The 19,207-nt window shown below is 44.0% G+C and overlaps 1 protein-coding gene across 1 annotated transcript in view; it reads right to left on the minus strand.

Moving 5' to 3' along the window:
- The window catches only part of LOC138468293 (extracellular calcium-sensing receptor-like), a 60,879-nt gene that overhangs the window by 27,190 nt on the left and 14,482 nt on the right, over positions 1 to 19,207 (minus strand). Inside the window, exons 2-3 of the mRNA XM_069608819.1 lie at positions 7,273 to 7,564; positions 6,123 to 6,953 (exon numbers count right to left, since the gene is read on the minus strand). Of these exons, the coding sequence (XP_069464920.1) occupies positions 6,123 to 6,953; positions 7,273 to 7,564 (1,123 nt within the window). The remainder of the gene's footprint in view (positions 1 to 6,122; positions 6,954 to 7,272; positions 7,565 to 19,207) is intronic.

Genomic DNA, 19,207 nt, shown 5'->3' on the forward strand with positions numbered 1-19,207 from the left:
GAAAAAAGGCTGGGAGCCAGGATACGACATTAGGAGTGTGGAATACACAGGAATTTATGCATCTTTTTAGTGAGGGAGGAATGAAGTTTGGTCAATACGATACAGTGTGTCTGCAGGAAGCCCAGCACCATTATCTGCTTAGTCTAGACAGTTACACAACTCTATTAAATCCAGCAATGGAAAGAGACAAGGGACGACCAATGTCAGCACTACTGACACTAATAGAAAATGGGATAGGTATCTACATATTGGAAAATAAAAATCGGAACACATTTATTCAAATTGTACAGCTGAGGTGGAACAAAGAGAAACGTATAGGGCGAGATGGCACACTGGTGCTTAATCTATGCTGGAATCCAGAAGCCATTGCAGGGATAGTGTTTGTGAGTGCAGTGATGAATTTAATTGACGATTTTATGCTGGGTAAGAATGCCTCGGGCCTAGTAATTTGTGGGGATCTAAATAGCATGTGTTTTAATAAAAAAGAGACCGGTTATGAACGAGATATCAGTGTGTCCTTGCGCTTCAGAAAAAAATGGGGATCAGTGGTTTAGGGAAACGGAGTTGAGCGATCTGCTCATAGTGAATCGCCAAGTAAAAGGAGATATACCGGCTAGTTCAACATGGAGGAGTGGGACACAGAGTTTAATTATAGATTACGTGTTTGTTAACAGAAGGACATTTGTAGAGATAGCGCTCCTCGAGATTACGTTTACAACGTTGAGTCACCACACAATTCTATAAATGAAGTGGGACAATCCACATGAGAAAGTAATGGAAGTGTATATATGAGCCTGACTTAAGAGTGGCGAAATGGAGAAACATGTTTATATCCATTCCTGAAAAAGTTGGGAATTTTGTGGAGAAGTTTAAAAATGGATTATCCTGTGCTTTAGAATCTCAATCTAATTGTGAATTATGCTTCAGTATTATAGATCTCTCTGAAATTAAAGAATGCATGTCGAATAAATTAACATTTTGACTTAGATATGTATATGAGTAAGAGGTACAAGGGGAAAAGGGGCGTAAAAGAGGGGTAAAGGCTTTACAATTAGTTAAGACGTACGGTAACCAGACAAATTGAGAAAAAGAAGACAAGAACTTAAAAAATGGCTGAGGTCTCGAAAGATAATGCTACAGAATGATGCAGAGAATGTTGAAAGCAGCAGGGAAAAGGAATATGGGTGATATCTGGCAATCACTGAGTAATGTGGAGTAATGTGGATGCTCCACAAATGGCTCTACAGATCAACCCTATCCCTATCTCGAAAGATCATAATTCTACAGAATGATGCAGAAAGTATGTTGAGATCAGTAGGGGAAAGGAATATGGGTGATATCTGGCAATCACTGAATAATGTGGATGCTCCACAAATGGCTCTACAGATCAACCCTACCCAGAAGAGGTTTAGTTGGAGCATTTTGAGACCTTATTCACTAATGTAAAGCTCTGAAGGGAGTAGGAAAGCAATCAAAAGGGGGGAAGACTGGGAGCTCCCATATGATTTAGAAATGATGGTGGAGATGATAAAAACATCAAGTGACTCCAGAGCACCGCGCCCTGATGGCCTGTCAAAATGTACTAAAGGAGCAGCCAGAATTATAGACGATTTTCTTGTGCATGCTGTGTGACCAGGTTAAGAAAATCTGTGAGATTCCGAATTCATGGAAATATGTTTAAAATGTTTACTTATAATGACTACACAACACACTCTTTTGTTCTTCTTAAAAACTCATTCTGAAACTTAGAACTGCATGAGAACAACATGGAGATTCCTGAGCAGCATGATGGGTGACATGATGCAATGTGCCAACAACTATGGACATAAAGTTAAATATTTCCAAAGTACATGTTCATTGTAAGACCTGAACACACAACATATAACTTTCCGTGGGAGAAACATGGAGATTCCAAGTTGATACCAGTGCACTTGATTGACTAGCCTTGTACCTTGTTGATCATGATACCGATTCCAGCCTGACCAGGTACTGAATGGGATGTCTGTCAGAATGAGTAGAATATGCAGGGGATGAATACATCTTGTATTTTTCCCTTCCCTTCAACACTGTCGCTTCAAATAAGTTGGGCAGAAATGTTTTAACGCACAGCCTTGTTCCATTACATAGCCTAGGTGGGTCGGGATTGCAAAGCAGCATGACGGGTGACCCAACTTTCAGTCGAAGGTGCGGTGGTGGCATTCCCGGGCGGTCGAGTGAGTTGAGGAATTATGTTGGATATTTTTCAGCTTCGTCAGCATCCACCCCTGTAGCGATAGATTTGTACTCAGTAACTGAGCCTGATTATGAATTTCATTGACACAACATTTCTTTGCAGCAAAGGTGGCTCATTCATTTTAGCACTATTCGTAAGAGAGTAACAGAAATGCCTGTTGCACCTCTTTATATAGAAACAATTTGGTAACTTCTGGAATGCTACGGGCCTACACCTTCGCTTCTCAGCTACATTCACCTCCCATACACCTCGCCTTCACCCTTCATATGCCTTCGCCTTTCAGCTCTCATACACCTTCGCTCCCCATATGCCAATCCTTTGCCAAGGCACAAACAAACCATTTTGACTTTTATGCCTTGTAGTTATGGTTAAGTTGCTAAACCCATAGGAAGAACAGTTTTCGGGAGGCTTATTATCCCTCCCAGACTAATCCTCACAAAACTTTCCAATAGAAGTATATACTCCCATCATATTGATTCTGTGCAGTTTGCTGAGGTTTCGTGGAGGGGGCAAAGTTCTGGGGGTGGTCCCAAGTGTGTGGTTTTTCCCATAGACGCAATGGAAAAAAACTGTGCTGGTGCCTACTGTCCAAAGCACTGGACAAATGTGCGCAGGATTGGCGACATGGTCCCGAAAGCCTGCTTTTGTAAATTTGGAGTAAATCCGTCCAGTATTTTTTTTAGAACAGGCAAAAAGTTATTACAGATAAATTAGTGATATCTGGGTTCGGTCCGCGGATGGGCCTCCGATTGGTCCAGAGGGTGGCTTGATGTTCGTGGACATTGGACCTGCCTGCTGATTGGATGGTGAAAAGTGTGAGGTACGTCACATTTTCGGAAATGGCCGTCATGTTGGATTTGCAGGCAGCGACCGTTATCCACGAACATCATAGTAAAAACATTGAAAAAAACACAACATTGCACTTGTCTAACTAATGAAACAATCTCTGGGGAGGTGAGGGGTGATGATGATGGGATGGGATATGGCCATAAAAAGCCCAAGAATTGTTGGTTTTCCACCTTCGAAGTCAGCATTTGGGAACAGCCCAATACATATTTTTCATTAGAGGGTTGGTGAAAAGCAGTTTTTGGATGGCGTATAACTGTGGCGACCCTCAATGAAACTGTATGAAGATGTGTTATATTATTCCAGACATGACCTTTAATGGTTCTACAAAGTTGGGTGCTGTTTTCCCAAGAGGGAACAAAATTAGAGGAGGGGGTCACAAAATATTTGAAAGGCTTATATATTTGGTGCTGTTTCACAAATCTGCACAAAAGTGTGCAAATAGTTTTAAGACCCAGATTTTAATGTCTTTGCAAAGTTTGGTGGGAGTTTGTGGAGGGGGGACAAAATTACAGGGTGGGTGTTTAACATTTTTAGATGGGTTATAACTTTGTGACCATTGGATGAATGTGCATAAAACCTTTTAGAAATATTATAGACCCAACCTTGACATTTTTTGCAAAGTCTGATTGGATTTTGTCAACTGGGAGCTAAGTTATATGACTAATGTATGTATGTACATGTTGACACTTTTCAAAAAATAAAACATGGGTGGATTTGCAGGAAAGTTGTGCAAGGAGCAGTGGCTCAAATTCTGTCCATGGCTACAGCCCAAAATTTCGCTGCATACACTCTGAGACAATGCTAATCAGCAGATAATTACCAAACATGCCGAATCAGGTGCCCACCTGGTCACCAGGCTACCCCTTGAAATCATTACCCACCCTTATTTGCGGCCATAGTGGGACAAGATATTGGGATTGGATGCTGAACTTGTTTCCACAACCATGCAGCAAGCACTGGCCCACAATCCATATGCCTCGAGAAAGGCTCTAAAGATTTGGATTACGTGTCGGCTGAGTTATAACAATACATATAGCAAATAGTTCCTTAGCTTACCATAACTGGAGAATTTCCTGGGTTTCGGCTTTAATTGTAACCATAATGTCCCTTTAACAAAGTTATTTAATTGAATTTCATAGCTTTTTGTTAGTCGAACTTAACCATAACATCCCTTTAACAAAGTTTTGTCATTGAATATACAGATATAGAGAAGAAATTATGACTTCTGAATTGTGTTATGTATTTTTGCAATGGGAAATGCAATGGTGTTGACTTCGTATGATGTGAGAGCAAAAAGGTTTACATTAGCCAAAATTGTTTTAAAAAATGCTTGAGTCACTGGCATGAACTTTGCCACCCCTACCTACCTGCCTATGTACAAGCTGAAATGCACACAGGTATTCTTAATAGCTCAGACCAATCAGTGATTCCGCAGACTTGGGTACCCCAGCGCATTCTGCTACAGCACTGTGAGGCCATTGCAATGCCACAACAACACTATACAAATTTCAAATTGCTTTTCATTGCATTACTATGTCACATGTACATGGAGTATTGGAAGTGTAGGTGGCGCAACAGTATGCTTTCCTGTTAATGGGAAGCTGAGTGTGGTGTACAAGGGAGTCTTCGAAGAAGCTACAGTCTTGGATTCAACATCAGTGCTACCAGTTGATCGTGTTGGTGGAGGATAGGTGGTAGGTTTACATCATGGTGGAGGCAAGCCTGAGATGTTGTGGTAGGCTGTTGCTCCACATTTGATTAGTAGGTGTGTGGATGAGCAGGAGACTGCTTGGGATTGGGGTGGAGGTGAGTGGGGGTGGTGGGAGTAGGGCGGTTTAGCAGGGGGCTGCCTATGGTTGAAGTGGGGGTGAGTAGGGGTGGTGGGAGTGGGGTGAGCCCAGCAAGCTGATGCCTGTGTTTTGCACAGAGGACGGTGAGGTTTGTGGGAGTAGGGTGGACTAGCAAGGGGCTATCTGGGTTTGGGACGGAGGTGAGTAGGCATAGTGGGAGGTGTCAGGACTTGAGGGGGCTGCCTGGGTTTGGGGTAGAGGTGAGTGGAGGTAGTGGGAGGTATCTGGACTTGAGAAGGCTGGCAGGGGTGGTGGGCATGCATTAGTGGGGGTAGTGGGAGCTGTCAGGAATAGCAGGGGTTTGTGACTGGGGTTGGGCCAGAGGTGAGTGTGGGTAGTGGTAGGTGTAGTGACTTTAGGTGGATGCTATGACTTAGTGGTGACCATCCACAGTTTTGCTATGGTGCTACTTTGACGGTCCACATTTTCGTTGGGGTGCTGGTTTCAGTTAAAAGGGATGGTCTGCAGTTTTGCTGGCGTGCTGCTTTCAGTTACAGTGGACAGTTTGCAGTATCGCTGAGGTGCTGCAATACATTACGTGTGATGGTCTGCAGTTTCACTGGGGTACTGCCTTACGTTATGGGGGATGTTATGCATTTTCACGGGGGTGGTGATTTACGTTATGTGTGATGCTTCGCAGTTTTGCTTGGGTGCTGTCTTGAATTACAGGGGATGTTCTGCAATTTCGCTGGGGTGCTTTCTTGAGTTACAGGGGACATTTTGCAGTTTCACTGGGGTGGTGGCTTGAGTAACAGGGGACAGTCCACCATTTTTACGCAGTGGTGGATGCTGGTGCAAGGGCAGATGCAAATGTTGTTGGTGCTAGTTTACATTATTTATAGGAGCATGTTGTGGGCGTTTCAGGCCCAACACTGCGGTTTACTTTGGAATCCATGAATCAGCGAACATTGCTAAACTTTTCGCACGTGCAAGATGGTGCAATATCCTTTATGGCGCAAAGTAGTTTGCATCGACTTTTTCTATGAATTTGGCCCAAAGAGCGGTATAGTGGGGAGCTCCACTTGAATAGGATTGGATTGAATTTCTCTATAGAATCTCTGGAAATATGCGTTGATATCCAGTGTCATATTTTATCACTTAATAATCATATTGATTTTGTCATTACGTTTTACATGTTTATATGATTTCAACTTTATGGAATTAGAAACATGAATACAGAATAAAAGTACCTGCCATAGGTGAAAAGCTGGGATAGGCACCAATGCCCCATTGAGGAATGGCTCATCCACTGCCCTGGCAGAAATGAAGTCATGAAAAGCCCAAGCAATGGCATAAACTGCGTTGTAGACATTGGCAGCAATTCGTGTGTCAGATACATCATTGTAGTCACTATGCAAGGTGTCAAGTCGTTCTTCACCTGTGCACCAATTTGATGTGTTATCCCAAATGCCCATTTTGCTTTTCGGATCCCTCCACTTGCATCCAAATGCTTCTTCCCAGAAAAGTGGCAGGAAGCCATTCTCAGCTGATCTTGAGTAATGGAGACTGTTGACATGTTCTTCAAATCCCGGTACCTTTCCATTGTAGCTTGCAAACCCAATAGTGCCTAGCAGCACTTCAGAGTACATGTCCATGGCTAAGGGTGACGATATAGACCAACCTTCGGAGGCAATCCATATCTTCCCAGTAACATTGTGTTGTACCATCTCACCTACTAATGGGCCCAGTCCAGCATCACTAGAGAAGACAACAATCACATTGGCTGTTGACTTTTTGATTACCTGGATGATGTGGAAGGCATTCCTGTCAGCCCGGCTCAGGATGATGTTCTCGGTGAAGGCAATACAAGCCCCAGCATCTTCCAGTTCTTGCTTTAAAATGTGGGCACCCTGTTCACCATAGTCATTGTCTTCTGCCAGCAGACCTACCCAGATCCAGCCAAAATACACCAGTAAGTGGGCAAGGCCTTTGGCCTGGAAATCATCATTAGGGATGGTGCGGAAAAAGGATGGAAAATGGATCCGGTCACTGAGAAGCGGACTCGTTGACACAAAGCTGATCTGCAAAAGAGCACTATGAAAATTACAAATAATGTATTATCTATGGAGAGGACATTTTTGTACACTAGTGTAGTGCTTGCATACATTTTTGTAATTAAATGTTTCATCCTAAATCAGTGCAGTTTGTTGCTTTAGCATTTCCCTACCCTATGCTCTCTTTAACAATGGTGATTGTCTTTGTGAACCATTTCTAATCCATTCAAACAGCTTTCCACAATGAAAACCATGTCTCTCTGCATTGTTCAAAAATCAAAATGAATTAGCTACTATGTCTCTCTGCGTTGTTACAAAAAAATGAATGAGTTGCTTAGAAACCTACCTGGGGGAGTCCATAGAGGCCGAGTATCCGTGCCATGACAATGGAGCATGATGAGCCAGCATCACCAATCACGCCAACGAGAGGATTTTTAGGATGGCAACCAAAGTTTGGGATGGGCTCTATTTGCCCAGTTAGTATTGCAAGAGTCCCTTCGAGGGACCGCTGCATCATCCTGCAGGAGTCATAGATCCGGAATCCCAGCGAAATGTTGGGCAAGAGGTCGGGGTCCTTGTTAATTTCCTCTACGGCAAACACCATTGCCTGTAGGGATTGGTAATTCTGTAGCTGGAAACTGAAATATTAATGTGTCACTCATAGGCGTTACATTTCTTTCATCATTTCAATGGAATAAGAAAATACATTATATATTCATATGTGCATGTCCAACTATACATAGAATGGTAGAATACATAGTAACACAAGTACAACAATCAGCAATCAACTATTGTGGAAGTGTAATGAGACAAACACTATTGTCTGTGAAAAGAAATAATGGAGCTCATTTCGAGTATGCCGGTATAGTTACCTTTACCGGCACTCGGTCCAGAGGCATTGCTGCCAGTTTACGAGTGCCAGTGGGATGGGGTTCGTCCCCATTCATGATGTTCCATAGGACACCATGAGGGGATTTGCCATCATTACCGCCACTGGCAAAGCCGGTGGTGGTAATGACGTCTTTTATTGCCCGTACGGCACCTGGCTAGCCTCCAACTTTTAGCTGGAGGTAACCCCAGGTGCCCCACTGGCAAACCCATAGTCGGGCGGTCCGGTATAATGCCGCATCCATGGATACCAGCACTTTTCTACCTGACCCCCGAACTGCAATGAGACCCAATTTCCTGCAGTGGTGGGGTGACTATATTGCTCTTAAAATCCACGGCCTTGTTTGAATTGTAGGAATTAAATGCATCTAGAGGAGGTAGTGCTTGAGGCAAGCTTTGGATATGTTGATGGAGGTGGTCGCCTATTGGGCAAGTAGTGGAGCATCCAGTTGAAATGGTGCCAAAGGAGGAACGGTCACAACAGAGCAAGTGTCGGGAGTGAGGGTGTAGACACCTTACAAGCAAAAGGGGGTGGTGATGGTTTAGAGCACTGATTATCATTATCAGGCCTGGGGGATAATACACACCACTGGAACATTTTGACTTTGTTGACTAAGATGGGTGTTAGGGAGAATTCTCCAGAATGGCTAATTTCCCTTAAGTACTGAATCCATCAGCAGCTTTGCTGGATTTCTAGGATTCATTTTTTTCACCTCGTACCCTGGTAAGAGTGTGAGCCTTTTTTCCCACTCTTACATGGGTTTTGTTGTGTTCGTTTTAACATTCTTGTGTTCATAGACTGTGGAGCCTCACCTACTCCATAGGCATCATCTTTTTACTGTGTGTTACACAGCACCGTCAGTGCAGTGACTCATGGTTGTCTTTTAGACTTCCCAACTCAGACACATTTTCTGGGACTGACTACTGTCTCCCAGAACATCTAAAGTCGCCATCGACTTTATTAGTCTCTTTAAAAGCCACAGACCCAGTGCAAACTATCTTACATAGAGTACTGGAAAGGGTTAATACATATCCCTTTTTGTCTGTTTCTCTTGGAGCCTTGTTTTGCTCCCTTTTCATCAAGACTTGGCTGGTGGCAGTGGTAACTACCCTATTTTTCCTACCGTGGTTATCTTAAATAACCTTGGATTTGTTTTAGGCTATCTTGGTAGCCTCGAACTTAAACTTGCTGGACCATATACGTTTTTATACGGTTCTGGCTGGGTTTATTTGCCATTTCTTTTTGAAAATGTCTTTCTTTTGTTTTACTCCGCGCGCCAAATCAGGTTTGCTTCCTTTGTCCACCGTATTTTCGTGGGCTTCTCCGCAGAAGCCCTCCTTAGGCGCCTGAAAGTCTGGGTAGGCAGGATGTGACAGAGGGGTTTTAGGACCCCTGCCATGGGTTCCGTTGGTAACCCAGGTCACACTCCTGTTTGATTGGCTAGGTGACTTTCCCGCCAGGACAGCCACCCTGATGTGTCATTGATAGCCAGGCTGTGTGAATGGGGGAAAACTGCATAAAAAGCAGGTGTCTGGGATTGGAAAGGCAGAGTCGCCACTGGAACTAAAGAGAAGGAAAGATAGATCGAGAAAATAGAGCTGGAAAAATATAGGCAGATGGCAAAATGAAAATATGAGAAGGAATCACATTGCTATTAATTAAATGTAAGTCATTGTAAAAAGTAGAACGATGATATATGATATTTTATTTGTATCACACTCATACCCAGGTGATTCACAGTGCGACAAGGCAAGGGAAGGGAAAGAAGGGAAGACAAAACAACGATCTTACTAGGCCCAGTGAAAATGAGAAAGTGCAAGTGCAGGGGAGAGGGAAAGGGGAAAGTGCATGGGGCAATGGGAGTGGAAAGTGCTGAACACGTGATATAACAATAACAGGTAGTGCGGCCAACAGGTGGAAAGTGCGAGAATAGGGTTTGGACAAGAGTTGTCTGATAAGTGCCGGAAGGGGACCGTTGGGTTGCAGATACAGACCCAAGTGCAGCAGCTGCCAGGAGGTGTCCGGTGCCAAAGTAGGCAGATTAGCTTGGGAGAAGAAGAGCGAAGGCAGAAGCAAAGAGGAAGGTTTTGAGGTGCTTCCTGAACCATCCGAAGATGGTTCTCCTCAAGAGAAGAAAAAAGTGAGTACTTTAACAAATATGTACTGTAGCACTTGCTAGCACAGTTGCAATTAACGTATCAACCAGGTATCTACACAGCGAACACAGATTTCAACATCGAGTGCGTAACTCACTGAGCTATCTGACCAGCCAGGAGGAGGTGCAGTAGAGATAAGCAGACATTTAAAAAGTGAAACATGTATGCAGAGGTTTAGGAACAAAGAAAGACAGCAACCCAATTGTTATGTAAAAGAAAGGATGGGTGTGATAATCTCGGTGTGCATAGAAATAAGACTTACACGACTTTGCCAGCGCGGCCTACAACTAACTTGACACAATGGAAACTAGGAGTTCATGTGAAGGGGAGATGTCCATAGCTGTTTGTGGGAGTATGGAGGCTTGTCATACACATTTCTGAGTTTGGGGGATGGGGGGCTCCATAACAGTTAGCGGACATGAGGAAGCTGCCCGTGGCAGTGGCAGTTTGCAGATGCCGAGCATAACTGTTACCATGCATACGGATACTGTACGTTCCTGACACTGCAATTATGGAGACTGGTACTAACATGAAGTTGAAATGTGAAAGCTGGTCGTGGCTTCTGCAAGCTATTTGGAGGTTGGACATGTTAGGTAGTGGGAACGTGTTGTCTCGTCGCTCCTGGTGTAGAGCGTGGGGAGGGTACACATGCCTGATGTTAGGGATGAGGCATGAACCATTGGTGTGGATTTGGAGGTTGGCGTTAACGGTTGCTGGCCATGCGAACGCTGGCCAAAACTGTTGACAAGCATGTGAAGGATGGGCAAACCTAATGTTGGGATTGTTGGAACTGCCCTTAACAGTCAGAGGACGTGTGGAGGATGACCGTGCCTTTATCTGGGCATATGGAGTGGCGCTCAGCAGTTGTTGCTGGGCATTTGTAGACTGTGTATGCCTAGTGTTGACTATGTTAACTGACCTTTCAGTCTCGGGGAGGATGCCCAGGGGCAACGCGCTCGGCTTGGAACCAAGACGATGCAGAGCAACACAGGTTCGATCCCCGTGTCCATGCTTAGAAACTTCTGGGTATTAGGCGAGTTATAAATAACCAATTAAAATAAAATAAAATACAATACATTCCTGCTAGTTCAGCAGCTCTGAAATCTCTTTATGGAAATTGCAGCAGTGGCCTCTTCGTGGACATATGGAGCGGTGCCATTATGGTACTCTGTAGGCTGTCTGTACTTGTTCCTAGGTAAGTGATGGCAGATCATTGTCACCATGGGCATGTCAAGGCTGGCATACCTGCTGCTGCAAAGGTTCACCCTGGAAATAGCAATTTGCTGGAATATAGAAACTGGACTCATATCCTAGGGAACATATCAACTGTGGTCATGCCAGATACATGAATTGGGGAGGGTAGACACACCAGATTCTGAAAATGACAAGGCAGGTACATTCTTTGCTAGGCACGTGGGGACTGGTTGTTTCTGGCTTTGTGACTGCTGGTCACATCTGGTTCTGGGCATGGGAGGCTGGCTATTCTTAATGCTGGTCAGGCTAAGAATGGCAATGTGTGCTACTAGGCATACAGATATTACCAATAGCTGTTGTATCTGCAATTATTTCACTGGCCCAATGTTCTTGAAGTAATGCATGATTTTACAATTATTTTCTAAAAATTACTTTGTGGACATCCCCAGAAGAAGTTATTTGTGTTATGTTCCTAAAATGATAAGGGCACCAATGTGCCATAAGAGGAACCAATTGCATTAGTATTCCAACAATTACATTGAGGAGTACCCTAACGCCCTATGCCAAGATTTCTTGGAATGCCCGCTTGCTTTTCTATTTAATAATAGCAAACCATTTTCTAGCAATCTAAAAAAGCAAAAGAAAAGCAATGCTTGTACTTTTATTGGCAGAGACAGGCCAATAAGCAGTCATGATTGTGAAATTTGGTCAAATACAAAAAAATGCATATTTAGCAAACCCCTAGGGTTTGCAAACCCCTAGGAGTAGGTTACCGTACAACTGGATTAGAGAATGATGCTTTGGTAAAGGTAGGTGGGCACAAGGGCATCATTTAGCTTGAAATCTAGGGTTAGGAATCAGAAGAAGGCTCTGTTTGCACTGATTAACAGACTGTCATATGGTTATAGGTGGATGTGATGCTTTATTTGTGAGGGTGCGCAAAATTTGCTAATTTGTTGGGAACTTTTTTTGACAACTTCGTGAAATAACTTTTGAACAGAATTTAACAGAATTTAAAAAAAACTTTGTGGAAGTCGAGGAATCTAATCAGTCAATATGAGAAAAACTAAATCTGTAAGACTGTTTTTTTTTTCTTTAACTTTTCAAATCATAAACTATCCATGCAAAAATGGCAGCAAAAGGACTGGTGCTGGAGATTTTGCAGCCAACGTAATGCAAACTCACTATATGTAGCACAGATGGAATACAAATTTCGCACACCCCTAGCTGCAAGGTATATAGGTTTTGAGGCTGACAATGTTTTAAGGCTTCTGAAGGGTATAGGGGAATGGCTAGAGGAAGACTCCTCTGTTACCACTAGTTATATCTGATTTACTGACCCAAATTTCAGAGTGGTACATTTCATTGCGGCCATAATACCGAAAAAGACCAAATTTCTTTTGTGTTTTAAAATTGGGCGGTCTTCCCCCTTTCTGTTATTCTACCCTTGCAACGCCACCCCTTCCGACTCATTTAAACCCCTTGCCCCACGACCCCATATATATTTAATTCATATTTTCAGTGTTTTTCGGTATTATATTTTCGGTAAAATGACTGGGTACCTTGCCACCTTGGGTGAATGTCATGGTGGGGAGAGGGTCAGATGGCAGATGCATCACCTCAGCGTTTTAAGGATCAGGTGTTCCAGTTTTGGATAACGGAGGTGAGATCCTGGATGGCAGCCTGGGTTTGGGATTGTGGGAATGGAATATGAGAACTATCCAGATGTCAAAGAGGTCATGGGAGAAGCTGATTAATCAACTAAGAGCCTCATCAGGGGGTTTGGCTGCAATCTGGTGGGAAATCTGCAGAATAACCACTAAATTCAGTTACTGTTACTATGTATCGGTCCCATGGCATTACCACGAGACTACAATTGGTGGTAAGTCAGAATACATCAAAATGTTGGGAGCCTGTAGGACTCTGTGGGAATTTAAAATAGATCTACTGAGAGTGGTCATACTGCATGATAAATCCACCAAGATATTTGGGTAACGGGGAGGATTCACCTCCAGCAAAATGCATTGTAGTAGTGTGGTGTGGTAACGGCATGGTAAAGTGGCGTTGAAGAAATGACCACCACTTTGCTGCCATTTTTACCACACCACCATCCTTGTAATGAGGCCCTTAGTAGAATGGACAGCCGGAATAGATCCTTTGAGGAACTTTACTGCACTTTCACCTGGAGATCTGGAGCATCTGAGAAAACTCTTATTGTATGCAGTATAATTTGCATATTTTTCCCTCAAAGTTATCGATGCAATGAAGCCCATATACTGCACTTCCGTCCTGCAGAAACAACCAGAACCTTTCAATATCACAGTCCTAATCGTCCGCACCTGTTGCCACTCTGTTACAGGACTATCAAGACTCTGTACACCACCTCTGACACAAAGGAAACAAAGCTGATTCCAAAGGGGAACTCAAGATGTTTGGGGCGCAGCATTGGCAAAGAACCTCAATCATGACCTGCGGCATCACCATACTTCATTGGTGCTATGACCCCCACACAGCATCAATTCTGCATCACCCCTGCTTGCTCAACACCTTACCCTGAATGCACATATTTCATAAGAATTGATGCACAGTAGCAAAATCGATTTTCCAAGATCAGGGGGTCACACTGTACTCTCTAATCATGATCTGCATGACCACCTGCCATTCAAGTACCTTGACCGCAACAGCTCTGCCAATTCACCATAGTTGTGTACTGCAATAACCCCTGCTACTAAAATACTAGGATCCGCATACCGTAGACCATGCACCTCATCAATGACACGTTGAACCCCGAAACTCATGCACGTTGACCCACCGAGCCCACTGCTAAGGCACCTCAGCCTGGAGCTGCAGCACTCCCTGATACTCTAGCATATAACGGACAGATACGTCTTCCACGTCACTATATCCTGACCTGCAGTATCCGTTGATGGTACGGTCTATCAATGCGACGGTTGCCAGTTCACCTCAAATGAGAACTGTACCCCTTTGTACACAATTTCTGTGGCCCCAAGAGATCTGTGCTAACGCACTTCATCCTTCATCTTCAACACCACATGCTCCTCCAGTCATGCGGCCAATGCAAGCATTAGCTAAGTTCCAGCACAGCAGAGTGCATGCTATCCCAATACAGGGAGTCCCAGAGAGCGCTTCCACTGCCTGCACCTCATCGGCTATGGTATGCAATGCCCTCGGGTGAACTGGTCTTTCAAACCACTGCATTGCTCTAACAAATGCATGCCTGACACACAGCATTTGGCCAACTTCTCTCCAGAGTGTGGGGGCTTAACTGAAGCTGAGAAGCCCCATCCCACACCATGCCTTATCATTCTCTTTATGGTGCCGCCCGAGGTATGGGCTGAACTTGATGTGTATTGTCGGTACACTCAGAGTAATGCTCCTCACAACCCTCAACAAAAAAAATACTCATTATGTTAGGGAGCCACCCATTGTTATTTTTCTAGGATGTATTGAAGGATAGCAGTTCTAAATTAATTCATGAGCCAGTGAAAGCAATCAATACAGGAACCAGTATATGGCAACTACAGAAATCCAAGTCATGTATGCAGTCTGGGGAAATCATGGTAGCAAAATTGGGAACACGTTTGCATTCCTAAATGAATAATTTAACTCTTCCTTAAGTCTTTGTGTCACACAAGTATCTGTGGGGAGAGAAACCATCTAACACTATTTAACAGTAATTACCTCTGGCAGGACATGGGTGCAGGTTTCATAGTGAAGGTGCTCTTCTCGAATTCGACGTCGTCGTGGAGTGGGAACACCCCCCCTAGCAAGACATCTCCTTCCCTGGAGAGTCCAACAGCCTGAGAAATGGGAAGGCGGCAGGACATGTCCGCCTTCTCAGCTGTGGATGGCGGCATCAGACGGTAAAGCAGCAGGCACAGGTGGACCGTCTCAGCGATGGACTGGCCGAGGTATCTTCTTAAAGCAATGCTGCCTGTGATATGGGGCTGTACACTACACATCATGCAGGCTCTGAACTTCTTTCTTTGGAGAAGGAAAACTACTTATGCTCCTGCTCAGAGAATATGGGCTGCATAGTCTTTGCTGTCTGTGTCTCAGGAATGCAGGTGCTTGTTATCTATTCCTGCTGACTTCCCAAGCTCCCTTTAAGAGCACCTGAACCCATCAAGAAAAATCCTGCCTAAACCCACTCTCACGATAATTGTTTGACACAGAGAGAAATAGTATTGCTGAAATGAGCACAAGTTGGTCAACATCAGGCAAGATTAGAACCTAGATCCGTAGGTGGCAATTAATCCAGGACGTCACTACTTCCTATGACTATGCTTTCACCCATGCAATACTCTACCAGAGTAATGAAGCAGCTTAGGCTGGGTATCAGGTGTGGGGACCACTCCTGATACCAGAGCCTCTATCCAAGACCGAATAACTTTCCCTCTGCTGCTGCAACACCGATTATCTAAGATTGCCCTTATTTGTTAAAGGTGGAACGTACAAGATCTCGTGGTACGCTCTCGGTGTCAGTGGCAATTTCCGAAGAGCGTAGAGATTCATTGTCTATATATACATTTTTTTCTTGGTGGTGTGATGAGAAGGGGTCCTTTGGAGACACTAAATTAGGAGGAGAGCATCTGCTGTTTGTAATGAAGAATAAACAACTAGATTATTTTAATTGCATTGAATGGGGCAATACTTTCACAATTCCAAGAGGAAATAGGACCAGCAACCCAAGAGGGACCGCAGATAAACTACTCCCTACCTGTATTATACATCAAAGAAACCTAAGAGGGAGTATTGCCGCTGCTCACAACCCTTAGTGATAGAAGTGTACCAAAAAAAGTAGTGGAACTGTGGCTCCGGCAGGGGACAGAGTAAGAAGGAAAGGACAACTTGACACACATTTGTCAAGGTTTGCAGTCTGATGGTAAAGCAGAGAAGTGTTCTTTACCTTCATAAAGAACAGTTTCGGATTAGTGAAAATGGTTGCAAAAAGCAGTGTAGCTGTTAACAGTAAAAAATAAAAGTAGTGGAACACCGCTCCCGACCGTTCCCACTCACTTCGAACACTGACAACCCCACATTATCATGTAGGGGTCTGCCATGACATGGAAGGAAAGTGGACCATGTTATTGGACACTTTTGCGAATGACAGCAGTCTGCCCTAACTCAAAGGGGCCTCACCTTTTAACCCAAGTGAACTTGAACTTTTCTGTACAAATCTCTGGAAAAATCCTGAAAATGTGTGGCCCTTTTTTTTTTTGTTTTGACCCAACTACCTTCCACATCGCCCACCTACCCCCGTGTAATTAGGCTCCCCTTTACTGGACCCTGATACAGTCCATTGCATGCAGGCATTTGTAAGCCCCCATTGTGGCATGCCAAGAGGGTGGGACAGATGTGACCATGTGGCCACAGTAAAATAATCCACTGCTCTAGGAGGTATATTTGAGTCATGAATAAAGTGGCAAGCACAGTTTTTTCTCTCGCAGACATAACACTCCAAGATGGCTGACTTGTGATATATGTGAGGGCACACATGTAGAGACAGACGCATGCATATACGTGAATAATGAAACGCACGCGATCACAGACATGATGGACGTACAGTGTTGATAATGTCACCTCCTGTGATTCTTCATAACGTACATCCATTCTTACCACTTTTAACTGAAACGTCAAGTTGCAGGAAACGTCGTAGATGGACACGTTAAGACTGCTGTCTCTCCAGCGTTAGAGAACCCTCTCATTTCTGAATTGCATTTTTCCTGCATCCGGTGCTATCTAAAGAGCCCATTGGTGGCCCTGAACGCAGCTTATAGGAACATCCCTGCTCGTACACCCTAGTTCTGAACAATTCAAGGTTGGTTGAAAAGAAGGCAAATAAATGAGCAGATTTGTCAAATTGCAGCATCTCTGTCAAACACAGCCGTTAAGGGTGGTTCTGCAGTGTTGGGTGAACTGCAGGTGAAATCAGTGCTTAATTTGTGGGGGTGGTTGCTGGTGCCCAACACCGGCACTCTTTTTTAGGCACCGGAACTCATGCGGGGCCAGCGTATGTGCCATTGCTTTGTTTGTTCTTCTACTTCGCTAAGCTTCGATTATAAATCATTGTGATTTATCATTCAGATCTCGATCTCTCTCATGCTTGCAGGTTGCAGGCCATGGCTGGCTGGGCCTGAGAGGGGCCAGTAATAGCAATGAACAACAAACTGTTATAAACAGCCAATGAAAACTACCATTCTGTTGTTACTATGCAGTATTTGATACATTCCGTATAGTAACACAGAATGTGCAGTTTTTATTGGCTGTTCTTCTGAGCCAGTGAAATTACATGGTGATGTGTTGTTGTTGCCACAGGAGGCAGCGCAGCGCCACCTTCATTTCAGGAGTTACTGTGAAGTGAAGGTGTCGAGGCGTGGTGTCGTCGGTCCTGACTTGTGAGAGAGAGAGCCTGCACTGCGTGGTGTGGTGTTGGGTGTCCTGACCCACGTTTGAGCTATCATGCTGCAACATTTGGTGCTGTGGGCTTAGAAAATCCAAGATGACCAAAAAGCCCACATGTGCGCCAGAATCCAGGAGAACCACGCAGTTTGTGCGCACACCAAAATGGTTACCTAACTTGCCACCCACCAGTGTAAAGAAAGATCTTTGTTAACAAAATCCACTGTTACTGATGTCAAAAAGTTGCTGAAATCGTGGCTCATCGGACCACTTTAAAGATTCAACCCTTTTGTGGGGTTCCACATAACCATTTTACTGTAAGGAGCCCCATCAAAACAATGTTAAGCAAGGATTATTTACTACCATGTAAGAACCATTCCTGTTTGGAATGCATTAATCCAAGAAACATCCCAAAAATGGATGCAGTACCAACAAAATCCTCAAGGCGGCACTAGCGGTCTAAAATGTGACAGGAGAACTGAGTGCAGTTGCTGACAAAGGAATTTGACTCAACTGACTTCAAAGGCCACATTTTAATAAAAAAATAGCCACCTGCTGTTCCCAGAGGCCAGAAGCCTGGGATACCCTCTCACCTCAAGAGCTTCACACCACAGCCCAGGATATCACATGGTTATAATAACCAAATGCAAAGTGACCCCCTGATCTGCTGACCTCAGCCTCCTGGAGACCACACAATAGGCTCTTGCACTTGAATAGAATATGTTGATTTTGACTGTCTCCTGTCAACAAAGACCTGCCGGCCAGGAGACACATGTGATCACTGACCCACCCAAGTTTTGGAGGCGGACTCCAACACTCTGAGAACTGAATTGAAAGCAAAATATATATTTTACGGAAACACTGATAACTCTTTGTAATCAAATGACAGGAATGTATAACTTTGTGAGCCTTAATTTAAAAAATGTACCTTCGATTCAAGTCCAAACTCCAATTTGTGTGATGTTCTGGGGCAAAACCCCGCTATTTATTGACACCACATACTCTGTGTTTAAGCTAGAGATATGGGAATTTACTGGAGTAGGTATGGACAGCATGTGTATATGTGTATAACTTTTAATGAAGAACCAAGGTTGCATAACCCACTAAAATCGAAAATAAGTTGCCATTTTTGAATGCAAGCCCTCAGGAAGAGCAGAGTTTGAACAGAGTATACCTCATGTGATATGTGATGGGTGCATGTAATTTTAAACAACTGTGTATCTGGGCAATATGTATTTGAATCAAATATAGATTTGTGGGCAAACTGACCAGGGGAGGATCCTCTGACCCATAAAACCTACAGCATCACTCTGACTCACATTTCCTTCCCCCAATCATGGGAGAGGGGAGAATTGGGCCAATGACAAGTAGAAAGGGGCAGGCTTAGCTAGGCCCAGGCACACACCAACTTTCAAAACACATAAAAAGAGACTGCTGGGACAGGTAGAGAGATTTTTACTTTTTTCTTTGAAAACCTGACCTTCCGTGGGGCTGGTGGCCGGAGCCCCACCCCACGGAAGGTAGGTTTTAAAAGAAATAACTTATTTTGAGTGGCGGCTATGCCCCATCACTTTAAAAGTGATGGGCCCCATCCGCCCAAATATATGTTTTTTCTTTTA

This window comes from Ambystoma mexicanum, chromosome 1p (genome assembly GCF_040938575.1).
Source record: "Ambystoma mexicanum isolate Mex_15411 chromosome 1p, UKY_AmexF1_1, whole genome shotgun sequence".
Taxonomy (NCBI): domain Eukaryota; kingdom Metazoa; phylum Chordata; class Amphibia; order Caudata; family Ambystomatidae; genus Ambystoma; species Ambystoma mexicanum.